The following is a 21,270-nucleotide window of genomic DNA, read 5'->3' as shown; positions in this document are numbered from 1 at the left end:
TGTCCTTGGTTCATCGCTGTACTGCTGGGCTCTTCTGCTGTTTGCGTTTCTTGCTGACTCTCTCTCAGTTGAGGACTTAGCCCGTTTCAGTCACTAGCCCACCCTGTCTCACCTCGCAGAGGGTGTGGGTATGCACAAACCTTGAATCCTTGATGCCGCTACTGTGCCGCTACAGAGCCTGTCCCACCCTCAGCGGGGTGAGTAAACTCTAATCCTGCTGGGGAAGAAATCAGGAGGTGAAAGGGTCTTTGTGGAGCATCATGTCTGCTCCTCCTGGGCGGAAGGACCAGGGCGGCAGCATCAAGAAGGCAACCAGGCCTGTCTGAGGTCCAAGCCTGTCACCGCTTCACACCAGAACCTGTGGCTGTGTTCTCTCTAAGGTGCTGAAGAAAATAGCCAAGCCCAGCGGGACTGTGCGGCCTGGTTCTTCCTTACAAGTGTGGTGTGCTTTCATGATTACATTTGCGCACCCCTATAATTAGCACTGTTCTGGACGCAATTAAAATGAGAACACAGCGCATTTCCTCGTTTCTTCACTTTTGATGGTCCTGATTCAACAACAAAAATGACCTGGCCCAATTAAAGATGATGTGATACAGGAATTAGGTTTTTGCCGGTTTGAGTATTAAAGCCAAGCACTCTGATAACATGCTCTTACTCCAGAAGCTGCACATGTGTGCTTCAGAGAAAGTGCAGTCTGTGCAGACTTCTGATCTGGCTGAACGTGTGAGCCCTGCCTGGGGATGGGGTGAGGTAGAGTTGTAGCAGCCACTTGTTTTACCTGTGCCCCATGCTCGGAACACGCCTCAGCTCAAAGCTTTAGGGAGAGTCATTCACATGGGCACGGTCCTGATTTTTCACATGTTAGCAATGACCAGAATATTCACGGGGGATCTGAAGATAGCCAGACACATCTGCTTCAAAGAAAAATGAACTTAAAAGGATTCACTGTATGTATTTCATATGTTCACGTACATGCGTATTACTTCCTGGGTAGAGTTTTTAAAGGAACACAAAGTGAAGCTTAGTGGCTCTGGTCACTTTTACGATGTGTCCCAAGCCCTTCACCTGGAATGAACGAATACTCAAGCTGGTCCGCTGCAGCCTGCAAGTGCCAGAAGAAACAGCAGCCCGACTTGGCAGTAGACTGTTTAGCACTAAAGAGTGTGTGTGTGCACATGGAGTGTGCCCAGGCAGGTTAATTCTGTGTGAGCGGTTCCTCCTCTTGGGTAAATTTTCTTGGTAGGATGTGACTAGTTGCTTATAAATGATCACATTATGGTGAGTTATTTCTTTTGAGTTCGATGTCTCTGACACTTTGAATCTTTTTATCACACATCTCCCTCTGAACCATGTGGAGTCAGATCTCCCAGGACTTCCCTGCTGGAATAGAATGTACCAGTCAGTGCCTGTGAAGCCTCTCTCTGTCCAAAATGCCATTATGTGGACAGCCTTTCTACTACCAAAGTGAACATTGCAGGCTGAATGTAAAATCAGCTGACAGCACCTTGCAGCATCTTTTCATAAAAAAATCCAAACAAGCCTCAAAAACCTAAAAAACAAATGATGAAGTCTTCTAATACTTTTTAATATAAATACGATTTTGCTTCTGTTTCAGCCTTTACACTTTCTACTGTTGGAAGCAAGAGGGAAAAGAAAATTTCTTCCTTTGGCTTTTCAACCTTAAGAAAGTGAAGAGAATTTTAATTTTATGACAGTACTCATAAACAGTACATTAGCTTTTCTATAATAACATGTACCATTAAAAAGCTTCATTATGGCAGGCGCCCATGATCTCCCCATCCTAGGGAGGGGGAAAATCCCCAGGTCTGAGAATGTCATGGCATCTGCCAGCCCTCTCTGAGACCCGGCACAGCTGCCCAGGGACAGCAAGGTCCTGCCTGGTGCCAGGGCTGCGAGTCCCTGTGCGTCATCACCTGGCACTGACTGAGTGCTCGCAGAGGCCCTGCCTGGCCGTCTTGTCCTCGATGAGGTCTTCTTGGGTGCTGACCATAAAAAGTTCATCAAAGTAATGAGGCGAGGCGAGAGCATGGCGCTGGTGGGCAGAGTTCAGCACCAAGGAGTGTGCGCAGGCTCCAGCTGTGACAATAAAACAGCAGGTGGCTGCTGTCATTAGGGTGGCAGATGAGGCAGGGGACTAACATCCAGCCCTCAGAACTCTCATTTGTTAGCCAGCGCCACTGTACCATGCAAAACAGCCCCCAGCTCAGCCCCCGGACTTTGCAGAGAAGTTCAAGGAGCCATTGGAGATGGGGGTGGGGGGTACTCGACCCCTGGTTGCCCTGCCCTGGGCTGGCCCACCTCTCAGTCCCCTCACCCTCCTGATCCTGCCCTGAGACCTGCCTCACCAGCTTCTGCCGAGAATGGCCGCCACTGTGCTGAACGGCCTGTGCGTGTTTAGAACAGGAAGGTGCCATTTTTGCCTAAGTGCAGCAATGATCGCCTAGCATTAGAAGATGCTTCCTGGCCCACTGTCTGTAAAACAGGGGGAACTTCCTTCTGCCTTCCCCACCCCACCCCGGAAGAGTGTAAAGGAGAGAAGTGGAGATGGCTGCGAACTTCTGGCGGATGGAAGGGCTGAGGTGCCGCATGCTGACTGCCTGCTCCTGCTCCTCTCCGGGGCCTCAGGATCAGGACGCAGAACCCTGAGTGGTCCCACGGGCGCGTTAGCATATTTTATTGCAAGGGTGGGGCCTCATCTTAATATCTTTTGGAGGGAGTAAAGCTCCTAATAATGGAAAGCCTGGTTTTCCTCTTATTCAGCAGGGAGAGGAAATTACAGGAGTGGGAGGATGAGGGACTCAGGAAACGAGCCTCGTTTTGACAACTGGGAGAATCGCACAAGCAGGAGTTCTGCTGCTCTTAAAAGGTCCCGCTGTCTTATAAAGTGAGACCAAAATCCGTTGTGCGAAGTAGGACCTTAATACTATTTAACCCGCTCCGTTCATGCTGGTTGAGGAAAGACGGGTCACAGATAGTTTGCATGAGCTTGTGAAGGTTACCACCAGCGGTTTCATCGGACTGGCTGTCCCTCCTGTGTTTTATTAGTTGGAAGAGATTCCTCTTAATTGTTTCTTTGTTTTGGTTTACATCAGTCCACACGAAGGGGTTCTTATTTTACTACGCTTAGTGCTGTAGTTACTATTTCGGGCCAAATGACCCTAGTGTGGTTGGTTGGGTTGGGGGCTTTTGCGTTTCTCTCCTGGGCTCTTTTGCCAGCTCTGGTCATTCGTCGATTATTTCTGGCATGAGGTATCCCTATCACCTTCTCTCTAACTGGGATCAGCTTCCTTGCCAAGGAGCCTTGGGTTCTTGCATTGGAGAATGGTTATTTTTAAACCATGATTTTAATGACCGTTGCTGGTTTGGGCCTTTCAGTGAACAAAGGCCTTCATTTCTAGTGAATTGTTTACAAAGATAAGGTTTCTATTATGTCGGTCTTATTAGAAATCTGCTCGTGAGCTCCGGAGGGTCTGTAGTGATGGCTCCTGGGCCCTTCTTTTCCTGGGCAGCCAGAGTTGCTCCTGTTGCTAGAAGAGTCCTGGGAAGGGAGACACAGCTCCAAGCAGGGTCCTGAGCCAAGAATGGTCTGCCACTTGTCTTAATACTCACAAAACCCCTCACCCCCCAGTTTCATACAGCTGTCCCTTAGGACGTACGTGTTCTGGAAGTTGATGGTGGAGTTTGTTGTTACAGACGATGAGGCCACACTGCTGGTGGGGAGGACACTGTGCGTGACCTGTAGCAGGAGGAGCAGTCACACACGGAGCAGCATTGCCTTCCGCCCCCCAGGGCCCTGGTCTGTGTGAAGAATAGTGCTAGCCCAGCAGTAGGCTGACTTCTGCTCTCAGCCCCTGTAGGGTCCAGGGTGTTTTCAAGCCCGATGAAGCCTGTTCACCTTCTGAAGTCACACTGTGTGCCAAGCGTCTGTTCTCCTTTTGTGCATCTGCAGTTTGGCTTTCTCCAGGTCAGAGGGTACCGGTGCCCACGTGACTTTCCAATAAAAAACAAACCATGCGTGTCAAGTCTCTTATGAGCTTCCCCCGTAGAAAACATCTCACACCTGTCCCCTAGTTCATTACTGGAGGACTGACACGTGTCCCGTGGTTGCCTTCCTATTTGCCCCCTGCCTTTCCCACCACTGACTCTTCCCTGTGTCTGTCCTCCTTAGAAGATCTTGCCCATTAGCACGGCTCTTTGCTGAATCTTGTGAGTCCTCTGGGAGTGCGTGGACAGCGTCGAGTCAAACAGTGTTCAGAGGCGTTGCTGACAGGGATGGAAGGACATACCTTGTGATGGACTTCTCCTGGAAGGTCTTCAATCCAGTGGTTCTTAGTCTTTTTAGAGCTGTGTCCTCATGGCCACTCTCTCCTTCCAGGACAATTTTATCAACTCCAAAAGATGTGACATGCCCATCAGCAGTCCCTCCCCATCTGCCTCTCCCCCCAGACCTTGGAGATCAGCAGTCTTGTGTCTGCTCTTGGCGTTGCTTATTCTGGACAGCTCCTAATGGGGACAGACAAGACATGTCTGTTTGCATCTCACTTCATCCACATGGCCTGCTGTTTTCAAGGTTGATTTGTGTTATAGCGTACGCCCATAACTCATTCCTTTTCGAAGCCCAGTTATAGACTATGGATTTTGAAGCCCTATACAAGCAGGTCTCAACACATTTGTGGAAAATTATTATCTCTTAATTCTGTTTTTTGGAGGACATTTTGAAGCCTCCTCTTATATTCAGCTGTGAAGCCACCACCACAAAGAATCTGTTGAGCATATCTATGACACTGCTAGAATCCTTCGTGCTTTCTCTTGTCATCCCCCTTCCTGTACCCCCACCCTCACGCAGCCACCAGTTGTCTCTGTAAGGAATCTGATCAGTATCTTGACATCCACCAGGAAGGAGGGTGAGCCATGATGAGAGATGCACAGTGGGGAGCAAGACCATGCTGGTGCCCACAAAGCATGGCTGGTAACTGTGAGGACCTGCTGGACCCCTGAGAGCCTTCCTGGCATCTGACATTGGTGAAGGGTACCAGCACATCTGGTGGGTCCTGGAGTCGGAGGGGCTCATGCCAGTCCCAGGGTTGTAGGTAGTTCAGGCTAGGCTTCCCCTCAGGCCACCATGGAGAGACAGTTGGTACATGAAGTGTACAAGCTGTAAAACTGGCTGTTGCTCATCTCCCACCTCCCCTCCAGTTGTCACCTGGTAGAAGCATCTCCGGTGGCCTTCCCTACACCAGATTTTACAAAGCTGGGAATTCTGGGAAATGTAGTTCAGTCCAGCCACATTATGCTTACCAAAGGCTCCACAGAGTGCCCCTTGCCAGGTGCACACGCAAGCACATCTTTCAAAAGACCACGAGAAGGCCTTACGCCGTCCATGCCCTGCATATGTCTTGTGTACAGTTTGGAGCACAACACCCATTTCCCAGGCAAGGGTCCACAATCTTTGGCGCTCTTGTTTCTCCTCCCGGCGAGCTCCCCTGAGCTCTGTGCCCCCTCTCTCGGGGTCCAGGATAAAAGGAAACAGCCACGAGGGCCTTCTCTTGGAGATGCCGGGAGTACATGGGGAAGGAAGAAATCCCAGCTTTCTTGTTTTTCAAATTCCTACACGTTTCTTGTTTTGATGAGTTCACTTAGTTCATCATATTATTAATTGTTATAGGAAAGTAATTCAGCCAGAACTTTGGTGAATCGACACTTGTGCAGTCCTCCAGGGCCATGGTAACTGAGGATGATGGCTGTGTCCCTGGAGCACTGGTGTTTCGGATCTGCCTGCCAAATCATTAAATAAAGATTCCTTTTGGTCCTACAGATTTTATTATTAAATGCATTAGATTTTTTTCTAATTTTTAAAAGAATACAAAGAAAGTGTATGCCATGGCAGACATTCGGCTGCACCGTCTGCAAGCCTGGGCTCGGCACTGGAGCGCCCCTCCATTCAAACGTGTTTGCTGATGGAGCCTCCAGGCTGGTGGGTTAGCGGTCATTCAAACGTGTTTGCTGATGGAGCCCCCAGGCTGGTGGGTTAGCGGTAAACCGAGCCACAGGTTGGACACTTACCTATATCACTCGGTCTGCATTTGGAAATCAATCAATCTGCACATCAAGTGCAACTTGAAAGTTCCTGTCTAAAAGTAACACTGAGCAAGCAGAAAATAAAGTCCCCGTTTCTAAAACAGTCCCTGAGACAGAGGGGCACCCAGGTCTGTCTGCAGCTGGGCACTCAGCCTGTGGGTGCCTCCTGGGGACACCCAAGGGACAGCTCTTCTCGGCTGTCCGCCAGGAATGGAGCATTTGAACTTTGGAGCACCCTTGGTTTCAGCCACTCCCTGGTCCTGGCAGATAGGGCAGGAGCCCGGCTCTGGTCACCGGTCACTCGTGGACACCAGCTGCATTCATCATTCTGTGAGATTTTCAGCTTACATACTTCAGGGAAGAAACCTGAAGACAAATTACATGTAAAAGTTGAAATCCCCTTTTTACTGGACTTATTGATCCATCTTTTATTCCTTGACATAAACACCGTGGTGTATTTTAGCGCCTGCACATGTAATCAATAAGGACAAAACCAGAATTATATGCTTAGATAGGGAGAGAGTCTTAATATATTTATTAATAACCATCATTTAGTGAGACCTGCAGTGTATAATATGTGAGGCATGCTACCTGAAGCTTGTATATACTGTATGCAAATAGATTGTCCCTGTTGTAGGCACCATCGAGTTGGTGCTGTTCTCAAGTCCAGCATGCTTCCGTTTTCTCATTTGAAAAACAGAGCTGCTAATAGTGTGTGTCTGTTGCAGTCGTGCGTCCGTGCTGACTGTTGTGTCACTACACTCGGCACGCAGTACTATCATGAAAATGTAGGTTCTATTATTACTGTTGTCTATTCTAGTCCTCTAACCTCTCTGAACTTGGGATTCAGAACCCAGTTTGCTACAGCAGTGTTACAGAGTTGGGGCCGTTGTCTTTATGGCTCCTTTAAGGCTTTATGGTTTCTTTGTGGCTTTCACCACCACCATCACTTTTACCTCCAGCTCTACCACTTCTGCCACCACCACCACCTTCACCTTCACCTCCGGCTCCAGCTCCACTTCATCACCACCATCCTTGTCTCCACTCTTCCTCTCTTACCACCACCACCATCAGCAGCATCCGTTTGCAGTGAGAGGAGGACTCCTGTGCCCCAGGTACGGTCGTAACTTACCTCTGGTTGTAAGATCACATCACTGAGTCTAATTCCCACCCCCCCAATGGCCTTCACCTGGACTTTGCTTTTGAAGCTAGTTTCTTTGTGCAAAATTATGAAGGCATCTTTCCAGCGAGGAAGTAGTGAATCCTGCTCCAACCAAAGGGTGTTTTCATTCCAAGAAGGTGTGTCTTGAGATGCTTGAGAAAGACAAACTTGTTTTGACATTGCTATAATTTCATGAAAATATTTTAGAATTATAATTATTAAAGTGTTATTTAACATCCCTTAACTTCTCAAACTTGGGGATAAACATATCTCATATAATTATAGTTTCCCTTCACTTATTTACAAGTTAGATTTTTGACAGGTTTGAATACCTTTGACCTCCAGGCTGCTCTGCACTGTTCATTTAAGTTAACTTGCTCATTAATAGGTTACAGAAGATAGAAAGACATTCTTGAAATTCTGGGTAAACAGTATGAATGGGAACTTATTACACATATTTCAAAGATGACATATATTTCACTCTATGTGTGCTATGTAAATGCCCGTGGAATACTCTGTAGGATTGGCTGTCTTCTGTGCCATACACTAGAAAGCTGTCTACTTTGCCATGGCACTCCTGCAGCGTCCTCATGCTCTCTGATGCGCTTTGGGTGCCACACCTTGCCTTCCCCATGTGCTGTAACATCGTCGGCACACTTCATCTCGGGCGGCGTGTCTTAGTCATGAAGAGCGTCATGTTTGTCTCTAAACATGATTGTTTGTAGTAACCCTTTGTTGTTTTTTGTTGGTCTCACCTATTTTACAAGTCATTACTTTTAAGCTGTCTTCGTTATCATGTAAATATTTTCTTTTTAAACATGTACTTTCATACTTCTTAGGAATGTGAAATAAGGCGTTATCCGAGCTACATGATGTGGCCTTTGCTAGTCTGGAAGGCGGACTTCATTCAGAGAGTTAGTTGGCACTCTGAGCGGGCTGTGGGTCCATTCGTTCCTTTGGCATGTCCCCGCAGAGGGCTGTGTTTTCCTTGAGCGGGAGGTTGGGAGTGTGCCCAGCAGAGCTTCAGGGAATGGTCGCCAGGTGTGAACCCACTTTTGCCTTCTCAGCTCCTTTGCCGCATTCTCTGGAAAAGTCTAGGTCACTGACCTCCACTGGCCCCGATCCCTGCCTCTCACGCCTTAGAGATGATTCCATTCCCAGAGCCGACTCACTCAACCATGTGTGTGTGTGTGTGTGTGTGTGTGTGTGTGTGTGTGTATGTGTATGCACGCCTGTGCCCCGAGGATCCAGGACAGAAGCGTCTTACTGTTGACTCCTGCCTTCCATGCCACAGCGGAGGAGCTGGAATGTGGAACGTGACACTTGACATGCCGTGTCACAGAGAACTTGGGTGGTGTTGCTTCTGTTCTTGTGTGTGCACATGTGTGTTGACCTGTCAGAGCCCCAGTACAGACACACCCTTGGAGGTAAGTGATGTCATGCCCTTTCCTAAACCTGGTCTTCCAGGAGGGTAGCTTCCGGAAGCCGCAGGGGAATGGAAGGAAAAATTATTGGGATTTTTCCATGACCTTCCTGGCGCCGCCTCCCACTCCAGCAACTGTGTGTGCTTTTTGACAGCTGCGTACTATTCTGCCGGAGCCCGGGCACAGGAGGGAGCTTGTGAGCGGCTTTCAGCTTCTACTAAGGATCTAGCCGGTGTGCTTCCTTGCAGGTTCTTTTTAAAGGTTACGTTCCTGTAACAGAAATCATTCATTTGCATGGCTGCGGAGGACCATTGCTTGTCTTTTTACGTCATTCAGCTCAGAGCAGCCGTGGCTGCTGGCATGATGGCGCAGCAGGCCGGTGGTGTGGCCCTGCCGGGCACGGGACAGTGGCAGTGGGAGATCACCATGGCGGTGCTGCCACACAGAAAGTACACTGTGCATAACTACAGTCCAGTGAGAAATGCAAGCTGTCGTTAGGGAGGGACTTTAAAAGGGATGGTTTCTTTTCGGACAGTCTGGGAGATCACTAAGCAGCCCTGGCGGTGCAGAGGTCAAGCGCTCAGCTGCTAACGAAAAGGTTTGGTGGTTCGAGCCCACTAACTGCCCCATGGAAGAAAGATGGGGCAATGAACAGCATGAAGTTGGCAGCTTTGGGCCCCCCTGTGTTGGCCCTGCTCTTCCTGTCGGGCTGTTCCGAGTCCAGAGGATGCAGCGGCAGTGGGTGTGTTTTTGGTTTAGTGGATGTCAGCTGACTGTGTGTGTCCTCTCCCTGACGCCATGCCCTGCCTTACTCTCGTCGTCTTCTGCACCGTCGGATGCACGTGGAGAGCCTGCAGCCAGAGAACTGTGTGTGATTCCGGCACCTAGACCTGGGCTGTGTGAGACAGGCGGACAGTGCGGGAGGAGCGGTGGACAGTCTCCTGGGCACACTGAGGGAGTCTTGCCTGACTCCGCCTGAAAGTACCCAAACAAAAAGTTATTAGCATTTTGGGGGATATTTGGTAAATTTAGGAATAGACTCAACTTGATGGCAGCTAACAACAACGTCTAGTAAATGCAGTTCTGAATCGGTCTGAACTCTTCTCCTAGTGGCGCTGATCCGCTCTGCATGGAAGGACAGTCCTGGAGGCGTGGGCCCATGTGCTCAGGAGTAAACGTGGTTCTTTGTAGCTGACTTTTGCTCCACGTGTGTTTAAGACGAGAGAGCTCGCATACTGGAGTCGTGCAAAAATGGCAAAATGTTTTTTCCTAAGATTCCAATAGGCTTTACATTAAAAAAAATTTTAAGTGAAGAAAAAAGAGTTGAATATGGAGAAACAAAATTGTAAACGATGGCATAAATCTTAAAAGTAAATGTAAAGGTGCTACATAATTTTCAGAGTCCTGGTGGCTCAGCAGGTTCAACATTGTGCTGCTGCCTCGAGCCCTCCAGCCCTCGGAGGGGAAGGGCGAGGGCCTGCTCCCACCACGCTGACAGCTGGGGAACCTGCGCACTGTGTCTGGTAGCCCAGGGCCATTAGGTGTTGTGTGCCATCAACATGATAGCAGGGACCCATTTTGTGTCGTTTTTTTTGGAACATCTTTTTGGCTATCAATATTATTACATAATACTGGTATTCTGATAGTATTATTTTTACTTAGAAGCTCCAGATCCTTCTGGTGTGGTTTTTATTACTCTTAATAAGATATCTTGTCATGTGCCATTATGAGTCACCTCACTGGCCCTCCTGCTTTCTCTCCTTGCTCACATCAGTGCAGTACTTAAGAGTGTGCTGGGTGGAAACTTGGAGCTCACTCTGTGTTGGATAGGTTGTTATGCCCCAGTCAAATAGATATGTACCAAGCGAACTCACCCCTGACTTCTGCCATGTGCTTGTAATCAAGTAGATGGTTGTATCACTGTATCTGTACTCGGCGCTACTTTAATCCCCACTCCCCTCATCCAGTAGATCCTGACTTTACATCTTACGGGAGTAGACGGCTTCGTCTTTCTCCCTCGCTAATCTGAAGAGATCTTAGCCCTTATATCTTGCAGTGTTTATGAATCTTGGATGCTATATATTTAGCTGACTTTACTTTAAAAGCTGAGATTTATTATCACATGTTCTGTTGATGCTTATCTGCAGGCCCCAAACCACAGTGGTCCAGAGTAGCACACGTTTGTCATGTTAGCTGTCTGTGGGCCCGGAGTTCGACCCTGTTCTAACCAGGTGAACAGGAAGGTCTTTCTGGAGACTCCAAGGGAAAGTCACTTCCGCAGTGTTTCTATCTCTTAAGAGCAGTGGTTGTCAACTGTCCCAATGCCGCAACCCTTTAATACAGCTCCTTACGTTGTGGTGAACACCCCAACCATTATTTTCGTTGCTAATTCATCACTGTGATTTTGCTACTTAGGAATTTGGCGGTCCCTGTGAAAGGGTCGTTCAACCACCAAGGGGTTGCAGTCCACAGGATGAGAACCGCTGTCTTAGAGGCTGCCAGCCTCTCTCCACCTTGCTCCTCATCAGCACAGTGCCTCTGACCCACCTTTGTAGGAATACAGACTCCTTCCTTCTCATGTGCTGCTTCACCTGTAAGGAGCCCTGGCAGTGCCTTGGGGGCCTTGTGAGACCTGCGTTTAGTGAAGTTAGTCGGACATCCCATCTCCATTCCCGTGCGCCATGAGGAGAATCTCTTCCTAGCTTCCTGACATTCGAGGTCAGTATCTGTAAGGTCGGCATGGCTGTTCTTGGCACTTACCGCTTTTGTTCCATGACAACAGTGAGGGACATGTAGCACTGTCCCTCAGGTGTCCAGTGAAAATCTGTGATCATGTGGACATGTTTTCAGTGTACCATCCCAGATGGAATCTCCTGTGGGGCTAAAGTGCAAAATCGTCTTGCTTTAGAGGTCATCTTCTGATGGTAACACCTCTTTCATCCTTCAAAATGACACATTAGAGAAAATGTCAATGTGTCTGAGTTATGTAAAAGACAGCTTTACTTACATATGATTTACCATGCAATCCAGTGATTTAGGCATATGAAAAGGAGTTGTGCAATCCACGTGTTCTTAATGACAGGTGACATGTGCTTCAAAAGCATCCTGGGTAATCTAGCTGGAACTTCCATGGAGTGCTGTGTTTGATCAGTCATTAGAGATTGTACTGAGAGTTGTGTTTGAACCTGATCTTTTGACTGCATGCGAAGGGCCAGCGAAGGTATTTCTTCACCCACTCCTCACCTACCGACCAGTGAGGCTCCACGCACTAAGTCCTTACGTGAATGTTGGCCTCATCAGATGACAAAATGAGACCACAACCACCTCACACAAAATGCCTCCAGCTTCATCATCACGCAGCTGCCAAAGCCCCGAGAATCATGACCCCGTCCAGCTGACACGGAGCCTGCAGCCTCACAGGGTGTTGCTCTGGGCGCACACCTGTGCACTCACGTCATGAATGTTGGGGTGAAATAATGGGATAGGTTATTTAGTGTGGTTTTAAATCAGAGTGCCAGCCAAGGAGTCGGTTACTAAGTGAGGAATGGACATAATGACGGACTCCGATGGTGCTAACTGGCACAGATTTTGCCTTCCAAGCCAGAGTGCTGACCTCCATTGACTCTCCTGCGGAGGGGCAAGCCCCGCTCCGGGTGTGATGGGGGAGCTTGCAGTGCAGCCTCAGCCCAGTATCCTTATGTCAGGGTCTTAGTTGTTCGGGTTGTGGTTGATGTGTCTCTTGAGCTATTTATGGCAGTGGTCCTCGGATTTTAAACTACTCGAGTGTAAATAATGTACGTTGTTCATGTTTGTACTCCAGAACCTACTTTAATGCTTGGCATATCAAAGCTGTTTAAAAAATAGTCTTGACAGTTATGTACATCTTTACTCTTCCTACATTTCTCCTTGAATCCAGGGTTTTTGCCTTCTAATTTGTGTCTTCTGTTACAATAATTACTCTTATAACAGTTATTATTTATTGGATGATGACTCTGTAACAGGCACTGTGATAAATAACATGTGCTTATTATCTCATTTTTATAACTTTCCAAGATAAGTATTATTATCCTTATGCTGAAAACCAGGAAATGGAGGATGTGTGTTGATACTTAAATCAAAGGAATATAGTGCGGGCACAAGGTGGTGGAGTCCATGTCTGGTCCCGGCATCCCTCACGGCACCAGCAGTTTCCAGGACGCAGGTCTGTACTGCGGGGCCGGTCTCTCCTCTGCTGAGTTCTCTTCAGTTTCCCGGATCCTGCTCGCTTCACCCCTCTGTGATTGGCACAGAAACTCTGACCCCCACTTCTCTGTCTGCTCCTTGGTCGGGCCAGATCCTCTTTATGTTTGGGTCCCAGTGCTTACCGTGGGCCCGTGGCACGCGAGCCTGTGATTTATGTTTGAATGCAGTCTCCTTGAGTGGCATTGTCCCCACAAAGAAAGGCTTCCTAAAGCAAAGCTGTAGCCTGGTGCCAGTTTCTCGGCATGCCAGTTTGGGACCCTGTGGTCGAGAGGCACTGGGGATGAGGTGGGTTCTCTCAGTGAAGAGGCACTGAGAGTTACATATGACCGAGACTGGGTTGGGCCCACTCCATCCACTGGACAGTGTAAACCTCGGACCTCAGGATACCTGTGGGCTGCTGCCGTTGCTGCTGCTGTCCGGGGTGACAGCTGGTTCTCTTAGTTGGGGGCTGCCTGTATTCGAAAAACAAATAGAAATTGGTGTTGGATTTCAGTGGTTGAGCCAGGAATCTGTTCACACCTTAGGTGGAGGTGTTGATACAGGTAGGTATTGTTGGCTGCATTGTTATTTTTATCAGATCTTGTGTAAGTCTTCTCAATTGAAATTTGATTTAAGTTCTTCTGCATATTCATGCGAGGTGTTAATTTGCCCAAAGGAATGAGGGTTTGTGGTTGTTTTTTGTTGTTTTTTTTTTGCTGTTGAAATCTTTAATCTTAACAAATCTCGTACTCCCCCACTTGGATGGAATTATATTGCCAGTAAGATTTTAATTATAGCAATATAATAAACCCGCAAAGCCAAACCCACTGCCATGGAGCTAATCCCAACCCATAGCCACTCTATCTGGGGTTTCTGATGCTATTACTCTGTACTGGAGCAGGCAGCCTCATCTTTCTCTGGGGAGGGCCTGGTGGGTTTGAACCAACAACCTTAGGTTAGTAGGCCAGTGGCTCATCCAGATCACACCAGGGTCCCTCACATGGATACTATTAATTAACCCTTCTCTTTCTGCTCGAAACAGGGGGTGTGAATCACCAGCCTTGATGTTAGCAGCCCAAAGCCTAACCCCAGGGCCCCCAGGCCTCTGAGGACCCGGGGGAGAGATTCCTGATAGATGGCCCTCCACCTGTGCTGCATGCTACCTGTGTGGTCGTACGGTTTCTTTCGGTTCTCATGAAATAAATGCAAGTATTGTTTCTCTTATGTCTCAGGGGAGGATACCAGCACTCTGGGAATATGCTTTGTATGTTCCACGTGATGCAAGTCATACTGCCCTGACCTTTCTACAGACCTTTCCTGCCCTGGCCACACCAGGGGTTGTGGACTTGACCTGGCAGTGGCACTGGGCTGTGATTTCCAGAGCCCTCTGTGTGCTGTACTGTCCAAGAGCCTCTGGCATGTGTGTCTGCAGCTTTTCACGGGTGTGCTGTGAGCTGCTTGCCGGGATGGGTGCGCGGGCCAGAAGAGGGGGAGAACTGTGACGACAGAGAGCGACAGACCTGCAGTGCGGCTGGATGTTAGAAACACGCCGCGCGTCTAAGATCATTGAGCTTGTTCAGGGCAGGTACTTTCCACAGAAACTTGTCAGAGAGCCGGAGCCCCGTCGGACTGCCTTGTTTGTGGGGCAGCTTCAGCACTTTCCTACCTGTCTTTGTGAGTGGTTGCCCAGGTTTTACTGTGGTCGGCGTACAGCCCCAGAATGCATCCTGCTCATCCTGCAGCCCTCCCTGGTCCGAGACTGGCTCTGCAGGCAGCGTGTCCCCTCGAACCCCTCTCCTCTGGGTTTCTGATACAGTGTTCTGTCACCGCCATGAATACGTGAGGTAGCCGTCCTTGCTAAGACTCTGTGAGTTGGGAAGACCAGAGGGGGTGAAGGAAGAGGAGTTTATTTTGTGAGCTAGAGCCTCAGGGAAAAGAATCAGCGCTTTGGTTGGTGTGCCCTCATGACAGATGTGTGTCCTGGATCTGCCCCAGCCTTGCTTTCTGTTCTGCTCGCCTGTGGACAGGCCGGCGTCTTGTGTTGCAGGCCCTATTGCAGGTGTCTTCGTGTCTCTTGCCTCTTCCTTCTTTGAAGATTCCCCCTCCCCCGCCCCTGTCAGCCTGTTCTGACATATGTGACCATTGGAACCCACCAGGGCCCGAGGGGCCTGCTCCGCCCTGGTCTCTGGCACGAGTGTCCTTTCCTGATGCCTCTGCACACCCAGGCCTCCAGGGTTTTCTCTGAGCGGCCACATGTCTGGGAGCCTGTAATGCCAATGCTGGCTGACCCTCACATCCTGCTCCTGGGCTTTGCCGTCACTGTCCCCTCTTCTGAGCTGACTGGCACCCTCCCTGGGCAGTATGGCTCAGGCCTGTGGGCACCAGCCCTGTTCTTCTGCCATGTGCACAGTGGTCCCCATGACATGAGGTCCCCAAAACTATACACACCAGAATGGACAGAGCTGCCAGAGCTGGAGAAGTAAACATCACCACTAGGGACAGAGCATGACCCAGACAGGTCAGGCAGCCCCACACCGAAGACTGCTTCCCCCACCTTACTCTGTTAATTAAGTTAAAATATGAACGAGGACCTGCCATATAGGAGGGACCAGCCCTCATCAGGGGCCTGGCATTTCTACTAGGGAGCTTTTCAGAATGGCGATTATTTGTATTCGGTTTCTGATGGCATTTGGGTTATAATTTTAAAAAAATGAAAATATTACAAAATGTTTACACTGATTCCATTAATATGGCTAAATTGAATGACACTATGAAGATGGACCTGTGAGCTTATGCCAGTCATGCATGCTTGAAATAAAATTCCTCATCTCCTTCTGTGGTATAAGGAATACACATTTGGACTCGAATATAATTGAACTGTATTTAATATTATATATTTTTTATTTTCCTCTCTTTCGCTGTCATGAAAACAAAGTGCTATTCCTCGATGGATGCAGCTTAGTAGACACTTGGTGGGAATGTTCTGTGTTGCATTAGATAAACATTCTCCCCCCCCCCCTCTCTGCTTCATGGTGCTCCTCCTGTACAGTGTAGTGTTTTCACTTCAATTCTTAGACCTCAGACATTTTAATTAATAAAATTTCTCTCTATTAAAACTACACTGTGGTTTCCAACTTCAGATCTCTTAAATTACACTTGGTCATGCAAATAAGCTGCGTTGTGCAACTTTGGGTTTTTAACCTCTGCTCCTTTGGATTCGCTTTATGTTTTTTTAATTATAGGGAAACAGAGGACAATAGGGAAGTTATGACTTAAATGGACTGCTGTTGTTGCTGAATTCTTTTTGAAGAAAATGAAAAGTCATATTGTTTGTTCCCATGCAGCAGAAACGAATGTAGAGCGTCTTTCGCTGTATTTTTGCTGAGGGTTCTCATTGCCACTTGATTGTCTCCAAACCGTTACCTCTCCGTTCCGTGGATTGATGGTGCCACCCGTTAGGTGTGGCTGTGAACTGCGTCTGGTCCTAAGCTGCGGACGCACAGCAGATTGGCAGAGTGCTCCTCTCCAGGCGTACACGTTCATTGCTTTAATAATGGAGGTACAAGCATTCAAAGCGCAAATATGTTGTTTGAGCCGCACTACTGGGTTTTTTGGAAGATTCGTGGAGATTCTTGCCATGGATCCAAGGTGGAAAGGAAAGACGCCGTCGCCCTGTTGGGACCCGTTGTTTTCCGGGCTTTTCTCATGCCTCTCAGCCGCATCGCCATGCGAGTCTGCCATGCACTTGTGCAAACATGTCCAGATGAATTTTGTGTTTAATGTTAAGAATCTTATAACATGCCAATTTGATTTGTAGCCCTTCATATCATAGAATGCTAATTAAACTCATATTTTTGCATATGTCATGCCTTTCATGTACATATGCAAATAGATTCAGTTGCCTTTCAGCTATTAGTAATTAACTTTATGAAGGACAGCTGTAATACATAATTAACAAAAATGTTTGCAAGCCCCTTACACTGAAAGATACAACCGTTAAAAAAAAAATCTTTCTCCACCTCATCAAGGCAGCCATTTCAGCCGGATGTTTCTGAGTGATATGTAAATTGTTTCAGATTCTCACATGACGTAATGATATTGATGTTGCACTCTGATCCAGGGGATCGGGGTACTGGCTTCTGGGTTCTTGCATTTCATATTTATGCCAGCAGAATTGATTTAGCTAAATGGACTGGTGTGTTAAAAAAGGTAGCATGTCAGGTGTGGCTTTCTCGTGTCTTTCGGCATTGATACCTTTATGGCGTTGAAGCACTTTTTTTTTTCTTGCTGCAGACTCCATAAACAATTACATCATTAAAAACCCCCTTTTAAATCATGGCCATGTTTTCAAGGAAGCTTCATGGAAGCTATTTTCACTTTTACAGTCCCTGAAATATTTAATAAAGTGACATTTTCTCAAATGCATCCAGAGTTGGGGTGTGAGCACTGGCGGGGACCTTGCCGGCCATGCTGTGGGGTTGCTCGGTGGTCTGAGGGTGACCAGAGGGCTGCTGCCGCAAGGTTGGTCCCTGACAGGGTCCTGTGTGAGAGGTGGTGGTCTCTTTGGTGCCCTGGGATTCTGAGAGAAGGCCCTTCTGCTCCTTCAGGGATGAGCAGGGCATCCATGCCTGGCTGGCACATCCCGGTGTTGATGTGCTGCCGCCACCCAGCCAGGCCATTCCTCCCCGCTCAGCTGCTTCATGCAGGATTGAGCGATCCCAGGTGGCCTCTGTAACTGTGTCCTTGTGTTCTCTGTTTCAGGGTGGCATTTGTCATGAAGAAGCACCTGAACACTCATCTACTCGGCAAACATGGAGTTGGCACCCCGAAAGAAAGGTACTTTCACCTGACCCGTGCCCCGACCTCATGTCAGCGGTGGCCCATTTCTCATAGGCTCTGTTGACTGAATGGCAGGCCATCAGATGTTTGTGTCTGTCTGTGAGCTGCCCTGCTGGCTGGCTGGTTTCCTGTGCCGCACCTCCCCGCCCCGTGAGCACTGGCTGCCACCGCTTAACCCTTGACGGGATGCGCTACAAAGATGGGGAAGGACTTGGCAAACATGAAATGTGGGGCCCATGGCATGACTGACGTGTTTTTGGAAGTGTTTCTTTCAAAGCCTGTAACCCCTAGAGACTCCCTAGCATGCCCTAGGCACACAGGCTTAAGAGGATACTTTAGTCCATTTTATTTCTGTATTTTTCTTTGGGTTTCTAATGTAAGGTTCTTTGAATTATTAATGTAGAATTATACATTGCTAATATTAAAACAAAAAAACACATCTTGTGTCATCCCCCAAATAATGCCACAGTTGCCATGTCATCAAAAATAACATGACAATTGTGAAGTCACTGACTGCCAGGTTCCCTCTCTTCTTGCTACTCCTTCCTAATTAGCTTCGTCATGGAGACTTAATTACCTTAGGGGCACTGAGATCTGGGGGAGGGGCATTCGCCAGGTGAGCACGGCCACTTCTCCGAGTTTCTGGCTTTCAAACATGCCATCAAACATGCCTGCTTCGTCACTGCAGCCCTGCCGTGCGGGATGCTCAGCCCAGCTCCCTGAGCACTCCCAGGAACCTTGCTTTGTAGTTAGTGTCACCTGTCCTTACAGAGGCAGTTTGGGCTGCTGCCCCGAGCCCATGGCCTTGACGCATGCCCCTAGGTGTGGGTGCATAACGGACTTATAAAAAAACCTCCCCTTTTCTGTGAGTAGAAGGACTTTGGGTGCGCTGTTTCTTTCAGGGTGGATTGTGGCTCCGTATGCTGTCTGACCTTGATGGGGTGTGGCTTATGCTCGCATGGACCTTCTGGCTGCCACAGGTCTCTGTGTATGCTCCTATTCCTCACTTGTCCACCACCGCGGGACCCGTAGGGTGACAGCATTGAGAGCGCTTCCAGCTGGCGCTCTCACTAGTGTGGGCGCTAGGTGGGTCCACGCCCAACCCTACAGTGCCTTCCTGGAGCCACCCAGAGTGACATACTTGAGACTCAGGCAGTGGCCAGGATCACTCACGGGAAGGTGGCTGACCAACCAGGGAAGACCTCTCCGCTTGCTCTGTAGTGGGCCTCAACGGGGGGTGGGAGTGGGGGCTGAGGTGCCCAGAAGGCTGTTGAGGGGAGGCCATTTGGGTCTGTGGGGTGAGTGGGTCCCTTGTCCAGGTTGGGTGGTGGGCCATATCCCACGACACCCCACTGGACAGGCTCCAAGTAGGGAGTTGTGATGTGGAAGGAGAACCTATTATGCCCTGTGCACCGCAAAACACCCGAAGACTCTTGCAGGCGGTGCTGGACAAGGTGGGGGCATCACCAAAGATGACGATGTCATCCCGTGTCCTCCACCCCCACCTTGGTGAATACCAGCTGTTGCACGGCGGCTGGGCCTGGGAACCCAGCCGTGTCGATCAGAGAGGAGAGGTGTCCTTAATTCAGTTCCAGTCCCAGTATGTGTGTGTTACACACATTGTCCGTACATTACTTTTAAGATTAAAGAATTATATTATTTGAGGACTAATTGGGAATTGACCGGCCTTTCATTAGCCTTAAGAAAATGGAGCAAAATCTCATTTTTAATTATTGTGGTTAATATGCAATGACATGCCTTCTCTTATTCATTCTGTGACCTTATCAGAGGGCATTATTATTCAAATTTTATAGTTCTACAGATTGAGATTCAGGAAGATGCAGTAATGTGCTTCGCATCTCAGAACTACGAAGTGTTTACACTGTTCTGCTGACTTGTTGGACCCTGAGGGGTGTTGGATGTAGATAGATTTGAAAGAAAACCATCTGTCTCAAGTGAACACAAAGAGCCTGTGCAGGTGCCCTCTAGTATCTGCAGGGGCTTGGTTCCAAGTGTCTTAGGTCAAATAGCAGAATTATTTACATAGAACCTACCACATCTTTCTGCATACGTAAATCATCTCTAGGTTTCTTACCACTCACCGGCACCGAGTACATTCCGACTCACAGGGACCCTATTGGACCAGGGACCTGGTCTCTGTGGAGGAGAGGGCCTTCTCTCCCTCCCTTGGAGGGACTGGTCATTTCAAACTGCGGACTCGTGTCAACAGTGCAGCGGGTAACCCACTGTGCTACGGATGTCTTGATTTTCCAGCCAAGGCTGATGGAATGTTCCAATGCAGAACCCTGGGTACAGAAGGCTGGCTGTATACCTTTTGAATTCAAATATATAATTGGTGGGGGGGCAAGGTAGGATTAAAAAACATAGAGTATTACTCACCCATTTCCTGTTGGTGTCTTTACCTGGAGGAAGCTGGGCTCTCTGTGCATTTGATAGTGGCTTGGCTGACCCTGCCTTCCATTTTCCTTTTCCGGGGCCTTCCTGGAGCGTGTCCTCTGCCCACCTGCCCAGCTCTGGAACATAGAACCAGCACTCAGGCTCAGAAATGGCTGCTGCCTTTGTCCACTCTCAGATACTCACTCCTTTTCTGTCCTCACAACTCATCTGCTGGAGACCTCTGTGGAGGGATTCAGTGCTGGAAAGCCCATGATTTAACTTTTCCTGTCAATATTGCCTTTGTTTCTAAATCAAATCCTGGTCACCAAGTCCATGCAGACTCAGGCTGACCCTGGGTTGGGTCTCTGAGGCAGGAAATCTTTATGAACGCAGAGAGCCTCAACTTTCTCTGATGGAGTGGCTGGTGGACGTGAACTACCAATTTTGCAGTTAGCAGCCTAAAGCTTATCTGTTTATTTGGAACAGTTGCCTCACTGCCTAGACATGCTGGGTGGGATTCCAACAGCTTCCAGCGATGATGATGGCTGAGACGTGAGTGGCTTAGCCCAGCACAAGCAGTGTGAAGCACTGCTCGCTCCCTCCCCCTGCTCTCCTGGGAGGAGAATTGCAGCTGCCTTTTCATGGGTAAGGAAGCATAGAAACTCTTCATCAGCACATTGAACCGTCACTTTGGGCATAACGTTCTCTCAATTAAGTTAAACATTTTTTCTTACCTATTTAAAACATTAATGCCTTGGTTATAATTTTGCAAGCTTGCAATGTTTTAATTTCTCCAAGACAATATAATCAGTTTACTTTTTAATGTTTTGAATTTGAGTCTCCTCTCTTATGCATTGCATATCATAGCAAATAGGAGTAGAAGTTTGCTATGTAGGCAGTGACAGTCAACTTAATAGAATGCATTTTGTTACAGGTATTTAGACTTTGTGGTTTGACTGATATATACAAAAATGGTAGTCTATTAAAAATAAATTCATATCTACTTGTTCTATCAAGTTTGATGGACCAGTACATTTTGTCAGCTTATCAGAAAAGGAGATAATTTCAAATGTATTTTTTGAGACTCCATGAACACCTGAATGTGATGACGGGCTGCAAAAATGT

At 48.2% G+C, this 21,270-nt stretch overlaps 1 protein-coding gene across 2 annotated transcripts in view; it reads left to right on the top strand.

Annotated features, from left to right (window-relative positions):
* Positions 1-21,270, top strand: part of ZNF407 (zinc finger protein 407) — a 379,519-nt gene that overhangs the window by 138,054 nt on the left and 220,195 nt on the right. For both annotated transcript variants that reach the window (XM_075533277.1, XM_075533278.1), the window contains exon 4: positions 17,671-17,745. In XM_075533277.1, the coding sequence (XP_075389392.1) occupies positions 17,671-17,745 (75 nt within the window). The remainder of the gene's footprint in view (positions 1-17,670; positions 17,746-21,270) is intronic.

The sequence above is a fragment of the Tenrec ecaudatus genome, chromosome 15 (assembly GCF_050624435.1).
Source record: "Tenrec ecaudatus isolate mTenEca1 chromosome 15, mTenEca1.hap1, whole genome shotgun sequence".
Lineage (NCBI taxonomy): Eukaryota > Metazoa > Chordata > Mammalia > Afrosoricida > Tenrecidae > Tenrec > Tenrec ecaudatus.
This window is presented reverse-complemented; position numbering and strand designations above follow the sequence as displayed.